The sequence below is a fragment of the Lissotriton helveticus genome, chromosome 5_1, assembly GCF_964261635.1.
Source record: "Lissotriton helveticus chromosome 5_1, aLisHel1.1, whole genome shotgun sequence".
NCBI classification, from domain to species: Eukaryota; Metazoa; Chordata; class Amphibia; order Caudata; family Salamandridae; genus Lissotriton; species Lissotriton helveticus.
The window spans coordinates 686,675,854-686,694,878 of record NC_136065.1 but is presented as its reverse complement, the minus strand read 5'-3'; the positions used below and the strand labels follow the sequence as shown (position 1 = coordinate 686,694,878).

At 43.4% G+C, this 19,025-nt stretch overlaps 1 protein-coding gene across 1 annotated transcript in view; it reads left to right on the top strand.

Moving 5' to 3' along the window:
- The window catches only part of DNAJB12 (DnaJ heat shock protein family (Hsp40) member B12), a 255,070-nt gene that overhangs the window by 209,306 nt on the left and 26,739 nt on the right, over positions 1 to 19,025 (top strand). The window contains exon 7 of the mRNA XM_078643078.1: positions 3,756 to 3,928. Coding sequence (XP_078499204.1) covers positions 3,756 to 3,928 — 173 coding nt within the window. The remainder of the gene's footprint in view (positions 1 to 3,755; positions 3,929 to 19,025) is intronic.

The window sequence follows — 19,025 nt, the reverse complement described above, 5'->3', positions numbered from 1 at the left end:
AAGCGCTTCCTAAGGTATTCAGGCCCCCCGCAAGAAGAGCACGATGCGCGATAACCAGGGCCTTGAACTTTACACGTTTAATGATGGGCAGCAAGTGCAGCAGTCGCAGGTGTAGCTTGACACGGTTTCTGATAGGAATGTTAAACACAAGCCTAGCTGCCGCATTCTGGACCACCTGCAGTTTTTTGAGAGTGTAATCTGGGAGCCTATGTACAATACAATATCTCAGGTACAGTACAGTGGCAATAAAAAGCAGATGATTTCCCAAAAAATTGATAACTGAAGCAGGATTAAGAGTTCCAGAGTCAAATATAATTTTCCTTATTGCATTCAGCACAGGTCAAATGCAGTATTATGGACAGCTGCTGTTATTTGACAATTATAGATGTGTATCTGTGAACAAATCTGTTGTTTTCAAAGCTTTTCTTTTATGTGAACTCAAGTTCAATTTGTTACAAACTTCAAGACATTTGTGACTCCGCTAATGTACTGTGTGGGTTCTGGCTTATAATTTTTTACAGTATTCTGACAACCTCACATGGATTCCACCAGTATGCTTAATAATCCCTGCCTCTGAGGGCGCAAAGATTTTAGCTGTTTTAGGGAGCAACAAAATCCTTATGTTCAGCATCTGTATTAGGGTGTACACTACTCTTCACTCTATAGAATACTGACTTCCTCCATGAGCATATAGTTGTATGAATGTGTTCTTATTTTATTTATTTTTTAGGATAGTTTAAAAAATAGATAGTAACAAATACAGATATGCACATTTCATTGCAACAATTAATCATGAGTCCAAATAAGAAAATGATGTGTCATACATTCAACAATAGAGTCACCAAATTAAATTTGTTCAAGAATTCATTAATAAAATTGTTTTATCGTTATTCAAGGAGTATATCCAGGAGCAATGCTGGCTCCCCGCTAAGGCGTAGGAGCGCCGCCCCACTTATTCTTTGCAGTGGAAAAAGGAAAAATAAAATGTTAATAACACAACGTTATCATTTTATTTTCCCTTTGTCATGCAGCTTTGCGGGTAGGGCTTGGCTGTCATCACAGCCAGTAAGGGGAGGAAGTGAGCATTACAATTTGGCTGGCCCTTTTGGGCTGTCTAAACAGTCCTGCACACTTTGCATGTTCCCCACCAAGCTGCATTACCCATCCTGGTGAGGAACATCCACAGGCTCCCTGTCCCCGTCCGAGCGCCGATCCACGGTGCTCAGACCAATCACAACGCTGCATTGCAGCGTTGTGATCGGCTCTGGGGATCTTGTGTGCCCGGGTGCTGCCTGCTTTAGAGGACGATGCAAGGCAGCGGACCGGCAGCAAGATAAGTCACAATTCAATATATTTTACAACCCCCAAACCACTTCACCAGTTCTACTCAGTGGCAGCCGCCACTGTCCAGGAGTAATTGAGAATCCAATATATGATAGAATCCCAGATTCTTTTAAGCTTATACTGTCATGAACTATTTGAATGATTTCCAAACCACAAGGAAATACAAATTCACACCAGTCTGTTTTATGATCCAGCGGATCCCTTTGAAGCTCTGCACAGGCAAATCCGAGTTTTGCGATGGAAATACTGATGTCAACACCATACTTAGAGGAAGTGAATTTTTGCAGATTGAGCAAATAGTATTATTTCGCCACCTCAGTGAATATCAGTTTTGAATAATCCATAAAGTTGGAATACCCAAGTCCAATATGGTATGTTTCTAGAGCAAGAAGCAGAAATGTGAGTAGTGTCTGCTTCAGTGGAATTTCAGCAAAAGGACATAGAGGTATCTCTAAGCCTCCATTTAGGCTATCTGTAAGGAGTATAGTATACTGTATAAATCATTAAGTATTTTAAAATGGTGGACTTTAAGGCTAGCGACATTGACCCGATTGTACAACAGTGATTCTAATGCCATTCACTGAGTTACAATGTCAATATTCCTTGTCCTCTTAACATCCAGGTGAATGAAGTTGTGCTCTGTGCTATTATTTAAGAATCAATCAAAAGTATGAATCAACCCCATCTAGGTGTCTTGATAAAACGTTTGAGTAACTCATTATGTGCGAAATGTATCTCCTTAGTTGTGAGAAATTGTAAAACGTCCATCAGCTGCGAATAACCTGTTCCTAGGAATTGCACATTCTTTTTTTGAAGGCAAAACTGTGGTCCCTGATTCAGAATCCTAAGAAGAAATATTAATAATATAACGTGTTATTAACATAATAGAAAGAAATAAACAGGAGTTCAAAAAAGTAATTAAAAAGAAATAATAATAGTGAGGAAAAAAAGCTTGGTGCTAAAACAAAAGTAACACACATATATTAATAAATTAAATAAAAGTGTGACACTCATAAGTACATTAATTATAACCCTCTGTAATATGTAATGACAGTAAGGGTAGGTAAATTACAAAGTTGATGGCTTTTCAATCCCAATCAGTTGCGAGACCATCATCAGGACTATGATGGAGGATACTAACACAAGAATAAGAGTGAAAAAAAACGTTCCCATATTATTTAGGGTAATTAATGTACTTGTGTGTTTCCCACTTATATGCCACTTATTTGTGGGCCTCGTTTTTTGAGCACCAAGCACATTTCATCACAGACACACTTAAATATTTTCGTCCAATTAATTTCTTGAACTAATGTTTGTTGTTTAAACTTTATTATAGTAATATGTCTCCTTATGATTTTGAACCAACAACCCCAGTTTGACTATATCTTTGTATCTCACATCCCTTGTGCTTTCAGGGGTTCCATTATACTTCTTTGGCTATTCTTTTTGTTCGTCCTCCTTTGAAAGTATAATCCGCTCCTATCTAAATCCAGTTCTTGCCAACGTTGAAGGTAGCTCTCATGTACGAGCAGCAGCATTTTAGAATGATAGCAAAGGGAAGTGTGTTGATTAAAGCTAGGGATGTGATAGATTGTTCTATGGGCCTGCTATATTTCATGATATACCCCAAGTGTTTTAAATCCGTTATTTTTAAAACAAGCTGTATCAACTAGATTTTTCAGGGGTACAGTAACTTGACCGCATCTTTTGTAATTGGGAAGAATCCCCCAAAAGAATTTTGTTCTAAAGTAGGTCATTAGAGTTTATTAGAAATATTATTCATGTTTTTAAAAAGTGAAGTCAGTAATTGGAAAATACTGACCTATATTGGTGAAGCAAGCTCTATGGATTCGGGTTTTTTGGTGCAATTGAGTTGCTGATTAGAATAGAGCTGAGTTGGCAGTTGTGTTTCTAGGCACCAGTGATTGGCGTATGGTAGGTTTTACTGAATGTGTTATGGGGTGACAATACAAACTACCCAGTATTTCCTTCTAGTGAATAAGGTTAACACTGCTAATGCAAGTGTGTGCTGTTGCATGTTTGAAGAGCATTGGCAGATTTTGCAATTCTTACTAGTATACTTGAATCCAGGTCCGCTGATTTTGTGCTTTGACTAAGCATCAAATCAGCCTTCAGCATAACTTCCTGGCTTCTGAATCACTTCTGAAAAGGCCCCAAATAATTACTAGGTTCCTAAAGAAGGGAGTCAAAGTTAACATTGGTAGACATAGTTTGTTAAATAAAGGTTTCAGATCTCTTGGAATATCTGGAACATGAATTTAATGAAAATGTAATGGCAATTCAAAAGCTAACATTGGCCTGTGGGGTGGTGAACCAAAGTTACAGGCAGGAATTGTTGGCAAAATAAAAAAACCTGCAGTCCTTGATACCTTATCTTTTTTTCTGACCAGGTCTGTTGGGCACGTGCACAGAAGAACAACAGAAAACTTGAAAGTCATCTACTACGTAACAGATAACTTTGAGGATGAATACACAGGGACAAACTTAAAGAATGTTGAGCGGAGCGTTGAAGACGATTACATAGCTAACCTCAGGAATAACTGTTGGAAAGAAAAACAACAGAGTAAGTTGGATGAAATGTATTCCTTTTTTGTTCCCTCAGTGGTCTCTTCACCTACTGAATCTTTGTCCTGTACTCAACCAAGCTAGAGGATACCGACTGAAAAAAAAAAGTATATATATATATATCACTTGAAAAACCGTAGGTTTTACACACGTTATAGTTGGGAATTAGCATTTAAAAAACCTTTGAAATTCACTGAAAAAAACGTAGGTTTTACACACGTTATAGTTAGGAAGTAGCATTTACAAAACCTTTGAAATTCACTGAAAAAAACGTAGGTTTGACACATGTTATAGTTAGCTGGACCTTTCACTCATATAAAACCATTGAAATTCCCCCGTTATAGTTAGTTCAGCTAACTATAACTCACGCGCCCGCAATGCACTGCTGATGACGTCACCTATTACATCACTCATGACATGGTCAGTGACATCACTCATGACATCACTCATGACATCTCAAATGACATCACTGATGACATCACTGATGAAATCATCCAGTGAATGGGTGTTTTTCTGAAAATTAAATATGTTTTATATATGTATATCTGAAGGTTGATGGAAGAAGAAATGGGTATATAAGTGTATAAATGACTGCTTTTTTGGTGAAAAATAGATTGTATAACTGACTGATTAAGTGTATCTTAATGAATACATGGGTTAGTGAGTAATGTTTAAATATATACATTTCTGTATCAGTCTCTCACGTTCTGTATAAGTGGCTGCATGTGTTGCTGAGTAGCTATATGAGTGGTACATGAGTGTCTATATATGTTATTGTTTGTTTGATTATCAGTAGGAGTGTCTGAGTGTTTGAGTGTCTGTATGCTACGTTGGGAGGTCTTACGTAGTGTATAGATGCATGAATGAGTGACTTACTGCTTGTATGTGTTGAAGGCAGCATATGTGCAGGACTGTATGGGTGGATGAGCGTGTGTGGTGAGTAGCTATATAGGTAAAAAAAAATTCTGTATGGGTGGATGAGTGTATATATGGGTATGTTAGTGAATGAATGACTGTTTTAATAGTGTATCTGTGAGTAAGTACATATGTTTTAAACTAGAACATATGAGTTATGTGTGAGTTACTCTATGGATGAGTGTCGGTGTGTAACAGGATGATCAGGATGTATCAGTGTATGAGTACATATGATGAGTGAGTACATGTATGAGTGACTGTATATGTCTGTTGATGAATGAGTGGATGTGTGTATAGATCTTGGAATTACTAAATAGGTGTGTTGTAAGTGGCATTGGTATGTCTATTGTATTGAAAATGTTATTTTCTATTTTTTTTTTGTGTTCAAAAGATTTTTATTAGGAGCTGCAAAGAGATTCAACAGTACAGGAATAGTCGGTCCAGTACGAATAGTTACAGAGCGTTGAAACAATAAAAAGTCACATGAATAGGAATACAGAAAGTTGGTACCAATAATGCAATTGAGTCCATAAAACAATGAGTCCATCACGTTACATAAGATTCCCCTTAAAATGTCCACATACATTCCGATGATACCTGATGTCATGTATAGCCTGACCTGGAAGGAGATAGGCACCACCCCACTAGCGCAGAGGCTTCATAAGATGTACATTTTCGTAAACCAAACCTGTAGTACATGAGGGAGCTGGAGTCATCACTCTGTGGTAAAGATTGTACAAAAACATAGACTGGCTAACAAACAGAATGAAACATTGTGTGATGACACGCTCTAGGACCTTGTAGACAAGATTCAAGGAGGTTTGTATGCATCAAAATGAGTGTCTAGCGAGGACCAGATTTTCCTCGATGGGGGTCTCCACGGGGTGGAGGTCAAGGATATATTGTCAGCACCTCTCAAGTACGATACCCAGTTCAACCAGTGAGGAAAGGAGGCTTTGTTCGTGCTTTTCCAGTTGTTAAGTATGATTTTAACCCCAGCCGTCAGCAGCAGGTCCAGTAGGGCTTTATCGTTTTCATTGAGAGTGACGGCTTTGGCAAAACCTAGTACGAGCGACGAGAATTCTCTTGGTAGAGTAATATGGAGGACGTCTTTCACGAAACCAAAGATCTTGTCCCAATACGAGATAACACAGGGGCATTTGAAGACTAGGTGCTCCAGATCTCCTCCCACCCCTGAGCAGTTCCAACACGTGTCATCGTCTTTGATTTTATGAAGAAACAACCTCCTGGGAGTCCAGAATGCTTTATGTAGAAGCCAGAACTTGGTTTGAGACAGTGTAGGGCATATTTTGTGGCGGGTGGTGGATTCCCACGTTCTGGTCCAAATTGTGTCCGAGTTCGGTACGGAGGAGAATGAGTCCCAGTATCGTTGGATGGGTGCATTTAGGGAGGACGCTTGCGGACGCATTAATTTGTACAAGCTAGAGACTTGGTGTCCTTGCTTGTTAAGGGAGGGGAATAAATCTAGGAGGGAAGGAGTGGCATCTTTCAGGTTAGCCTTTGCTAGAGCCACTTTAATGTGTAGGAAGTTATAAAATTCAATATTATTGAGGTGGAATTTAACCTGAATTTCTTTAAAGGTTAGGGGTAGCGCGTTTCCGACGAGTTGGTGGGGGAATATGACGCCCTTGTCTATCCAGGAGTGGTAATTGAGAGGTTTCCCTTTGTATGTGATGGCTGTGTTGTGCCATAGTGACTCCCACTGTGAATGTCGGAATTGATGTGGTAAAAATTTACTGACTTTTAAGAGAGCCATTTTCGTGTTTTTGAAGATTAGACCTGGACCTAGGTTGGGGCTGGGTTTGACAGTGAGTAGGGCGCTAGGACTGAGCCCCTTCAGTATCGCTTTTTCTACAGACAGCCATACTGGGCTATAGTCCGGTTGGGAGGATATCCAGTAAGACCCCTGTTTTGCTAAGAAGGCTATTTGGTATGTTTTAAAATCTGCCAGATTAACTCCTCCCAATTTCTTATCCAATCGAAGTTTTTTTAAGCTAATTCTCGCTTTTTTGCCCTGCCATAGAAAAGCCGAGATGTGTTTATCTACTTTAGCATGGAATTCTTTGGAGAGGACGAGTGGGAGCATCGTGACGAGGTAGTTAACCATGGGGGATATCATCATTTTTATAGTTTCAATACGGCCCCACCAGGTGATGAAACGGGGTGACCAACCGTCCAGCAGATTTTTGATTTTGTTCAGGATTTTGTTTTCGTTATGTTTAAGGGTACTCAATAACTCATCCGTGAATTCGATTCCCAAATATTTAATCACTCCTGTTTGCCAGAGAAGGCCGGAGTCGCCCAGCACCTCTTTCGAAGTGTGGACATTTAGAGGTTTTACTTCGGATTTATCCCTATTTAATTTGTATCCGGAGAGGGAGGAGTATCTGTCTATCGAGGTCATTAGGGCAGCAATGGAGGTAGTAGGGTTTTCGGTCGCAATCAAGATATCGTCTGCATATGCAGCTAACTTGACTCGCGTGTCCCCAAAGGAGATACCCGCGATGTCTCTGTTAATTTTGATGTCTGTAATGAGGGGCTCAAGGGCTAGGAGAAAGAGTGCTGGTGAGAGAGGGCAGCCCTGTCTTGTACCTTGGTAGAGACGGAACGGTTCCGAGAGGGTGCCGTTTATAGCAATCCTGGCCGAAGGTGCCGAATAGAGGGCCATCACCATCTTGGTATAGGTATCGCCCAGGTTGAAGGCGTACATACACTGGCGCAGAAAGGACCATGAAACCTTGTCAAATGCCTTTTCCGCGTCCAAGGTTATTGCTACCATTGGCGCGGAAGAGGATTTTGCCTTTTCTAGGATGTGGCATAGTAGTCTTGTGTTGTCGTTGGACGACCTGTTCTTTAGGAAACCAACTTGCGAGGGGCTAATTACTTTGTGGAGAATGGAGTTTAGTCTGCTCGCCAAGATTTTAGCATAAATCTTGCAGTCCAGATTTATCAAGGATATGGGACGGTCATTTTTAATGAGTAGTGGGTCCTTCCCCTCTTTTGGTAGTACTATTATTGTGGTTTCGCTCATTGATGGAGAAACACCGCCTTTATCTGCAGTGGAGTTAAAGAGTTTTAGGAGTGGGGGGCTAATTTGGTCCGCAAAGGCCTTAAAAAAGGGTGCAGTGAAGCCGTCTGTGCCGGGGGCTTTATTGTTCTTCAGGGTGTTAATCGCTGTTTTGATTTCCGAACCAGAGATTGGGGAGTCCAGATGGGATCTGTCAGTTTCCGAAATTTTCGGGAGGTGGAGTGAAGAGAGGTAATCAGCGCAGGCAGTTTCATCTAGTACTTTGTCATTTTTGTAAAGGTCTTCATAGAATTTTTTAAAAGTGTCAAGGATGTTAGACTGTTTGGTGTGTGTGACGTTGCCTGAGTCTTTAATGGACGATATGGTAGTCAGTTTCTGTTTGTGTTTGAGATAGGAGGCCAGCAGTTTCCCTGCTTTGTTGCCCTCGCACAGTTTCAGGGCCTTGAATCGGTTAACCCATACCCCCGCCCGTTTGCTGGTGATGGTGTTATATTCATATTTTTTCTTGGTCAAAGTATCAAAGACGGTAGAGTCAAGCGGGTTGGATTTGTGTTGGGTTTCTAGTGTGATAATCTGTTGCTCTAGAGCTACTAGCTCTTCATTGAGTGTCTTGTTTACCCTTGCCCTGATTGTGATGATAGTCCCGCGGATTGTGGCCTTCAGAGCATCCCACAGGGTGGTAGGTGTAGTGTCGGGGGTGTCATTTAAAGAGAGATAATCCTCAATGGCCTCTGATATTAATAATTTATTCGCGGGGTCTGTAAGTGTCTCGTCATTGAATCGCCATCTCCTTGGTGGTAAAATCGATCTGGAACCAGCCAGTTTGGTTCTGATACATGCGTGATCAGAGACTAGTTTGGGGGCTATCTCTGTCTCCTCTATAAGGTGAGTGAAGGGGCTTGAAACTAATATGAAGTCGATACGTGAATAGGAATTGTGAGGTGCAGAATAAAACGTGTAATCCCTACCGTCTGGATTTTGTAGGCGCCACGAGTCTTTCAGGTGGTATCTGTCACATATGCGAAGGAGGGCGTCATGTGAGCGGGAGGGGTGGAAGGCACATTTGGATTGCCTATCGAGGATCGGGTCCAGAGGGAGATTAAAGTCACCTCCCACTATCAACAGATCATCCGTAGGGATAGATTCTAGGGAGCGGGAGACCGATTCCCAGAAATCTGGGTCGTCTGCGTTTGGGCCGTAGATATTTAGAACATGAATGGGGTCATCCTCCCTGAGAAGATTAGTAATGGAAAGCCGGCCTACTTCGTCGTGGGAGTGTGAGATTAGAGTGAGGTTTGCTTTTTTCGCTAAGATGGTAATAACCCCTCCTTTTTTGTGGGAAGCAGGTGAGGACAGGATGTGCGACGCCCAATGAATATTGAGGAAACGTAGGTCTTCTTCGGACAATTTGGATTCTTGCAGCAAAATAATGTCACCCTTTGACTTGGTGATATAATCAAGAATTTTCCTCCTTTTCACTGGGTGGTTTAGGCCCTTAACATTGAGAGAGACTATTGTGAGGTCGTCGGCCAACGAGTTTATCTTAGCCATTGGGGATGAGGAACGTCGTTGAGATAGTGCGCTGTGATCTAAGGCAGGCAGTGGATAAAACCCCCGGCTGCACAACATGTGGGACAATGTGTGGACGCATGGTGGACTGTAGAAAAATACAATTGACATTTGTGACATAGGTAACCTTAAGAACAAAACAGCATAGAACGTACAGAAAGGACCTTAGGGCTCTTTGGACCCTTTCAGCTCCATTTTCTCCCCTTCCTACCCCCCCCCCCCCTTCTTCCCACCCCCACCCTCTGTCCCTCCCCCCCTCCCCCCAAAAACGTACATCGGGAGTGCGACGGCAGACCCGTGCAAGGCGGAATTAAGGGATACATATAAGATAATTAGAAGCTTCCAATCTTAAAATAAAACACTGTAGGAATAAAGCTTGAGAAATGTACATATGTCAACTAGTACACCATCCCTGACGGTGAGCTGAGAGGCCCTCGAACTTAACCGTGAGCATGGGCGGAATGAATAACTCTATAAAACCATTAAATCTATACTCTAGAATTCAAAACATTGTAACTGTCCTGTGATGGTGAGCACATAGGAGCATTTTCTGAGCTATAAGGAACAATATTATTACTTCAAAGTTACCTCCTTCTATCTGGGCACAGACCAATTTGCAAAACTAGTTTGTAGAAGAATCAACGTAGCCTATAACATGAAGAAGCAACGTACGTGAGAAGATCACGTAATAATAATAATGCATGGGGCACAAGGCCTACCCACATTACAGATGAGGATACCTGTGGAGACATGTGGAGACCTGTAACCGCAAGTTAATGACTAGCACCATTAAAGCACGACAAATCCATTAACTCTATAATCTAGAAATCCAAAACATTGTAACTGTAATAGGAGCATTTTCTGAGCAATAAAGAACAATATTAGTACACCAAAGTTACCTCCTACTATCTGGGCACAAACCTAATTGCAAAAACTAGTTTGTAGAGGAATCAACGTAGCCTATACCATGAAGTTGCAACATACGTGGGTAGAACACGTAATAATAATAATGCATGGGGCACAAGGCCTACTCACATTACAGATGAGGATACCTGTGGAGACATGTGGAGACCTGAAACCGCAAGTTAATGACTAGTACCATTAAAGCACGACAATGACACTTTACACTTGAGCTCAAAGATTGAGAATGAGCCTGACTGCGTGTGAGAACATATGATATCAAGTCTTCCTCTTGTTCGAGAGGCCTAACGCTAGGTCCATTTCTTGTTCCTGACGATCTTCCAGAAGAGCTGCAAGGACTTTGGGGTCTGTGAAGTATCTCGGATGGCCGTTGACGACGATCCTGAATTTCGCTGGTCCAGCAAAAGAAAAAGGAATGCTTTTGGATCTTAGCTTGTCTCTGAGCTCCAGGAACCCTTTGCGGATTGATACCGTGTCTCTAGAGTAGTCTTGTGTGAAGATGATTCTATGGCCTTCCCATGTGATGGAGTGGTTTCTTCTCGCGAATTGGAGGATCATCTCTACGTGTTGAAATCTAAGTGGTTTGCAGATCAGTGGTCTGGGGCCATTGGAGTTCTTGGTAGTGAAGGTGGGGATCCTGTGTGCCCTATCCAGTTCAAGGCCGTGTGGGAAGGTCAATTTGGTTATCATGGGAATCCATGATTCGAGGAAAGCCACGCAGGAATCCGCATCTTTTTCGGAATTCTCTGGCACACCAAAGATCTTGATGTTGCCTCTTCTGTTCCTGTCCTCCAACTCTGCATTGTGACGCTTCATCTCTTCCGTGATCTTTTCTAGACTTTTGATTTTGGCGACTGATTGTTTCGATATGTCCTCCACGTCGCTTATTCGTTGCTCAGCTGCGCCCAAGCCAATATTAATCACATTTATATCTGCTCTGATTGCAGTGAGCTCCAGTTGCATCGAGTCGGTGTTGGTTTTGGTAGATTTGGAAAGTTCATGTAGATCTGCCATCTTTCTTAGGATCATTTCTATATTGGCTGCCATGTCGGCCTTACTTTTGATGGGTGAGTCCAACAGACTTCCAGGCTTTACTTTTTTAGGGTTATTCCTGTCCTCTATATTTGCCATTGTTGCCTGGTTTGAGATCGCCCTCGTTGAGAGCCTGCTCGACTTAATCGCTGTGGAAGGGCACCGCTTGTTGTCGAGGCCGGGCACCTACGTGCTAAGAGATGGCAGTGGAATCACTGATGCTGATCACTGATCGCGTTTGTGGGGAGCCAGCCAGATCTTAGATACTGTAGGACAGGACCAAATTCCAAAGGATGGATGACCCTGGGAAATGGCTATTGGATTGCGGATGAGCAGGGTGCAGAGACCGAACAGTGCCTGTTAGCGGGGGTGTGCTGCTCTTGTAGATCGTGGAAGTAGAACTCCTCCTAGGTTGTTAGTGCTGCCTGTGGCTATGTGGTCGGACAGGAAACCCCACGTGGGTTTAATGATATGGGCTCAGACACTGGCCACCATCGACAGAAGTGGCGAGGCAGGTAGGGCTGCACATACCTTCATTGGCAGTAGGTTAGGTCAACAGATGGCTGAGGATGGCAGCAGATTGGCTTGTGGAGGGCCCTGAAGCTCATCGAGGGTCTGTGAGCACATTCCTCGTGGAGATCGCTATCGGCGCCGCCGCCATTTAACACCTTAGCACACCTGGTGCACTGAAAATCAGGAAGAGCAGGGTGTAGAAGCCGAACAGTACATAGTAGTGAGGTGTGCTGCACCTGTACACATGGGTATGAATTTCCTCTTCGGGCTTAGTGCTTCCCTGTGGTAATAAGGTAGACTTGTGGTAGACCTGTGGCAATGAGGCTGGATATTGATCCCCACATGGGTTTAACCATGGGCTTAATCATATAGGCACAGGCTCAGACAATTATAGGTAATTGTGGCAGGTAGGGCAGCACTTGTTTACTCTTGAAAGGGGCTTAAGGCACAGTTGTGGCAGAGGATGTCGGTGGATGGGATAATGAGGTGCCCAGAAGCTCACCGTGGGTCGGTGTGTGTTCTCCTCGTGAGTATCGCTGCTGGCACCGCCGCCATTTTAGGGTCAGGCGCGTGGAGCTGGTGTGAATCAATGCTGCCGGTCACTCACCTCCTTCCGACGACATTCAACCACTGGCCGTGGTTTATCCAGGGCTGTGTGACCTGTAATGCCGGTGGGGGGTCGTAGAAGCCAGCGATAGTACCTTCGGTACACTCGAGGGTCAGGCGCTGTGGTTGTGACAGGGCGCCGCCATTTTGCGCAGAGTCCGGGCGAGGGTCGTGCGATCGACCGAAGGCCAGCAAAAGTCCCTAGAAGGTACTCATGGCCCGGATTCAGGGCATCGGCGTGTGCTGCGAGGGTCCAGTTACCGGATCCTAGGATTTGGGCTGATTTGCGCCGCTGGAAGCAATGGAAGCACCGAGCTCGCTCTCCCTTTTCCGCGGAGCACTCGGTTCAGGCGGCCATTCCTCCTGCATTATTTTCTATTTTTTAATGTGTGTAATAAAAGTTATATTAGGGTGAGAGAAGATCTGCCACTCTTCCACAAGGATGATGTCATCAGTGATGTCATTTGAGATGTCATCAGTGATGTCATGAGTGATGTCACTGACCATGTCATGAGTGATGTAATATGTGACGTCATCAGCAGTGCATTGCGGTCGCGCGAGTTATAGTTAGCTGAACTAACTATAACGGGGGAATTTCAATGGTTTTATGAGTGAAATGTCCAGCTAACTATAACATGTGTCAAACCTACGTTTTTTTCAGTGAATTTCAAAGGTTTTGTAAATGCTACTTCCTAACTATAACGTGTGTAAAACCTACGGTTTTTTCAGTGAATTTCAAAGGTTTTTTAAATGCTAATCCTGGGTATTGGTGGTTCTCAACAGAGAAGATGCATGGTACCCAATATGAACAGATTCTTGCATGCGATGTGCAGCTATGCTCCCTTATTTATTTGACTCTTCTTACCTTTCTTCTTTGTGAGGGGGCAGCAAAATATGTTTTGCTATTTTCCCCCAGGACAATTTTTGAGAATGATATTTGTATCCAAGCCCTGGTGTGCTGGCTGGTTTCCATTTTTGGTATAATGCCAGTTCTTTGGTTCTTGGAATAATCTCTTCAGTTTTTAGCTATGATATGTGGTTTCTCCTGTAGCCACATTTTTCAGATACAAAGGAGCAGTAAACAAAAAGTATCTGCAACAAATATCGAAATTTGATTAGTACAAATATCAAAACTCTAGATATTTCAAGCTGTGCCTGCATATGACAGGTTACCTGAATTATAGCACGTTGATGCGCTGAAAAAATGCTGCAAATAGCATTAATGTAGTCCCAAATGATTGGAGTAAGTCATGTTCCTTACAACATGCACATCAGTATTTGGTGGTACATTACAACTCGTCGTGAAACTAATTTTATGGCAGACCTGAAGCTCCAGTTATGCATCTTAACTTCCTGTTAAATAAACAGTATTACGTTTTGAAAATAACTTGGATAAATAACACTACCCACGAAAACGTGAAATTAGAACTACCAACAGTGGTAAATGAACAACTAGTTACATAGGGCACTGTGTATTCCAGTTCTAATTAGCTCGGGTTTAGCCTCTTCTGTTTCTTAGCCAGATAAGTGGCTAATGTACTACATAGTGCAGTTTGTGAATCGGCCATCAGAGTTTCTTTCTCAGGCGCGCTGCGCCTAATCTTATAAATGCGGAAATGGCTTTGCTCACTCCTAGTGACTGCTGACAAAAATCTCCTGAGGCATTTCTTTATGAGTGTCGTGCTTAGGGCTTATCTTTCTTTTGCTGCATGGCGCCCAAACTCATGTGTTTCCCAAGCCACGGTAGTGGCTTGGGAAACATTCATATGCTCTAAATTTATTACAACACATATTAACATAAAAGTAACCTGCAAAGTTTCCTTACCTCTAATCACTCTTTTCTGCGTTTCCCTTACTGCTGTGCTTGCTGTATACAGAATAGGAAGGCAGTGGTCTTCTAGGGGTGGGCGAGCCACTGACACCTAGAACCAGACACCTGCCTCTGGATCAGCTCTTGGTCTTTTTTGACCATCGAGTCACTAACAAGCAGAACCTTCATTGGATTGTGCATAATCTCTAAGAGCCAGACCAAACCCGTGGCTTGGTTATCAGTGTAGACTTGTTGGCTTGCCCATATCTGTTGCCATCATAGACACAATTATTTCCTTTCACATTTTTTTCAGTTTAAACGATTTGCAGACAATTCCCCTCAGGATACATATGAATGCACTCTGTAGATGGGTGTTTGTCCTGTGGTGATAATCCCGCTGCTGTCTTTTTTCCCTTACCCCGAAACCATGTGTACCTTTTTCTATTTAATGCATTTTCTCTGTTTTAGGTCCTCTGTTAGCCAAGACATTTGATTTTTACTAAGATGACATTTATAATATCCTTGCCTATACAAACATTAAACTGTCCCTCTTCTGACATTGGTCGGTTGTGTCATTCATGTTTTTCTTTGGCTGGCTTCAGTCGTTAGTCTTCTTCATCGTGAGTGACAGCATTCTGCGCTTTCACAAGGAGCACTCCAAACATACAGTAGTTCCCTTCAGTGCCATAGACTACTGTGGCAGCGTGATAACAAGTCGTAATCCTGAGAAAATAATGAAAATAATGTTCAAGAGTTTGAAGGTTATAATAGTCCAATTCTTATTCTTTATTTTTGAGTAGTCATCAAAGCCAATAGAACAGGTGATTTACAGTTGTTAGTACTGTGGGTTGTTACAGTCGCAACCTGATGATGGTCGTAATCAATAGACATAGCCAACACGTGTTTCGTTATAGGGTCAACACCCACCAACTTCCTCAGGGCAAAATATTTACGATATCGGTAAGTCTTCAGAGAATAGTTTTCCCAATAATGTATAATTGTAACCTATATCCACTATTGTTCCAAAAACGGGTACCTTGTAGAGTGTATCTGTTTCCAGTCGGAGAGTACTCCATGTAATGCAAAAGGCTTCTCGCAATATGGCAACATGCTTTTTCACACCAAAAATATTTTTGCTCTTAGCCTAAAGTCTTTCAATATTACTGAGGGACCAGCAGCTCCCCCCAACAATAGAGCTTTACAAAAACCATTACGGAACAAAGCGTTGACAAAACCAAAAGGGCTGGCAGCCAATACCAGATCTTTTGGCTTTGCCATTGGTTGTTGGAAGAGCATCATTCTTCTCATTTGGGAAGATCGCAACCCAGATGTGATTCCAGCTTTTGCAGCCTACCTTATGTTGTGCAATTTTAGCCTTTTTCTTATTTTATTTTTTACCTTATGTTGTGCAATTTTAGCCTTTTTCTTATTTTATTTTTTACCTTAGATGCCTTCACTTTTTTATCGAAGATTGTCCTCTTGTATCCCTGTTCCTTTGTTCCAGCCCCTGTTGCCTTACCACCCGCAACTACTGCATTGTTTATTTCCCCTGTGCATTGTCGGTGGCAAAATGTACATTGCAATGTAACACACTTCAGGAAGGCGGAAATACCATTAAAAATATTAAACACTTTGATACTTAAACAGACAGTCAGCAAACTGTTAGAAGAAAACAGTGACAGGCCATTATCTAATATATCAAATACTTTTCCAAGTTTAACAGCACATTTGAGAGAAGTATTAAAGAAGCAACTTCTTCTCAAAAGCAGTTCCTTCCTCATTGCAATCCTCAGTCAAAGGAATTAAAAAACTCCTGTGCTCATGCTATGCCATTTTCCAAGACACTCTGCTGGTAGTTGAAGTACAGTGCTGCAGAAAGTAATTGTTTGAGGCATGTGGGCTGTAGATCACATGCTATGCATAGCCTGCCATTTAGTGTTGGGTCGGGATATTTGCACTTTGTTTTTGTTCGAAGAAGTCTTTTCCAGTCACGAGGTAGGCGACTCCTCCTTTCAGTGATAGTGCGCATGGGCATCTGCTCCATTGTTAAGATTCTATTTTTTCCGCCATGGGGTTCTGATGTGAATTGCGGCACTCCAGTTCAGCACCCTTTCTGAGGGTTCCCTTCCACACGCAATTCACTACCCTCAACGGTATTGTTCTCGATCGCGTTTGCAATTCTCTGCGTATTGTTTCGACTCAGACCTACGATCAGAAAACTCGTGGAGGTCCGTTGGGCCTACCCGTGCCGGACTCGTTAGCAGTCGATGGAACGGACTTCATTCAAACTCTGCCCCGGGTGTCGCGCCAAGTTTCTGCGCACCGTCCTGCACGAAGTTTGCAACCTATGTCTATCCCCGGAACACGACGAGAAAGACTGCGACACGTGCCGATCGTTTCGATCGAAGAAGACGCTTCGTGACCGTCCGGCTGAACGTCACGAGATGGCAACATCAAGGCAGCTCCATTCAGGACATGTTCGGCGAAGATTCCAATCAGGAACAACTACAAGCTCAAGGAGCCGAGGAAGCAGAACACGTCTCCATGTCCGAGGCAGACTCCGACATGGAAGAAGAGGAGCAAGTTACACCGGGTCAGCGTACCGTGAGTACAGAAGCCCCCTTTAGCGCAACAACACAAGACCAAAAAGTCTCCGGTCTTCCTCTGCCTGTGGGCCAAAGTCGGCACCGAGAAAAAGTTTTGAGCGCTCGCCCCCGAGCCCAGCGCTGAGACACAAAGAGAAACCTTCCAGCTCGGGCTGGAGTCGGCACCATGCCAGCACTGAACTGTAATCCTCAGCGTCAAAATCAAAGCATGTTGTGGTCCACATCCCACCTTTATCGAAGACTAAATCTTCGGAGCCAAGAGGTTCGGAGCCGAAACTTTAGACGCCGAAAACGGCGAGCATAGACAAAAAGACTCCACCAAAGGAGCCTCGACGTTCTACCTTCAGATCTGAAACAGAAAGAGCTGGTTATAAACCCAGACACTGGACATATCCATCCCAAATTGCCTGAAAAAAGGAAGATGGGCCAACAGGAGAACCACATTCCTTTGAAGAGAGAAAATATGGATTCTAACCCCTCACCACCTTATATTCCACCTCCTTCGCCCACTGATCCCAACGTATTCATCACTCCCACAAATTCATCACCAGACCCACAGGTTGAAGGTGATGGGGATGAGGATGGGCCACCGGATACTGACCCATGGGAGGACTATGACATTGTCCCAAACACGGATAATGGCCCTGACTTGTATCCGTCCAGACCCTCGGCACCCAACGACAATATAGGATACATTGAGCTACTTAACAGAGCTGGTCATTATCATGGGGTGGAACTGCATAGGAGGCTTTAGAGGAGGATTTCTTATTCGAGACCCTAAGTTCCTCTCCAAGAACTACCCATATACTGCCAATGCTTAAAGTGCTATGCAAACAAATGATGGATGGAATGCTGAAGGAATCATACATTCACCCCCAGTCAAGAGATGTGGGTTAAATCCATTGTTCTTTTACTCACCATGCCACCCCAGTTTAGACCCAGCCATATGTATATTGAAGAGGTGTGGCGCAGCGGCCTGGGTGCCTGACTCCGGAGCACAGGGTTCACGGTTCGATCCCCGGCAGCAGGTTAGCCCAGCACCATGTGACTCTGGGCAATCGCTTGCTTAATCTTCCCAACGGCCCCCAGCGCCGGGACACCTCCGTTGGAGGTAGCTGTGCGCTTTACAAATGCTGGCATTTTTAAATCAGTCTTGACCCTGTGCCTCATAGGAACAGTCCAGACCAAACTGCCGAGCCAGGTCGTCACTGGACTGGAAACGAGCACCCTGGGACCGGTTTCAGGGTATGTCACCCTTCATCAGCAAGTCTAGCTTGAATCCAGTGGCACAGTGAGCAAGGGACCCACGTCTGGGCATACCCATCCCACATAGGGCGAAAAGTGCTATGCAAACAAATGATGGACAGCATGCTGAATGAATCATACATTCACCCCCAGTCAAGAGATCTGGGTTAAATCCATTGTTCTTTTGCCCACCATGCCATCCCAGTTTCGACCCAGCCATATGCAAATGAGTCTTGACCCTGTGCCTCATGGGAACATTCCAGACCGAACTGCCGAGCCGGGTCCTCCCTGGACCGGAAACAAACATCCTTGGACCGGTTTCAGGGTATGCCACCCTTCATCAGCCAGGCTAGCTTGAATCCAGTGGCACAGTGAGCAAGGGGCCCACATCTGGGCATACGCATCCCACATAGTGCGAAAAGTGCTATTCAAACTAATGATGGACGGAATGCTGATGGGGATGCTTCAAAATGCAGATGAGGTTTATAAAGATGCTATAAGGGCAAGAATCATCACGCCTAGGGTTGAGAAAAAATATAAACGTGCACCTGCTGACCCTACCTACATCAAGGGTCGGCTGCCCTTAGACTCTCTTGTGGTTTCCAATGCTTGCAAGAGAGCTAACTCGTAGATCACAGGTGAGGCCCCTCCTCCTGAAAAGGAGTCAAAGATAATTGATGCCTCTGGCAAAAGGGTAGCGTCACAAGCAGCTAATCATTGGCACATTGCAAAAGCTCAAGCTTTGTTAACTAGATATGATAGGGCTCATTATGATGAGTTAGAAAAGCTCATGCAACATCTGCCTGATGAATATAAATCTAAGGCTAAT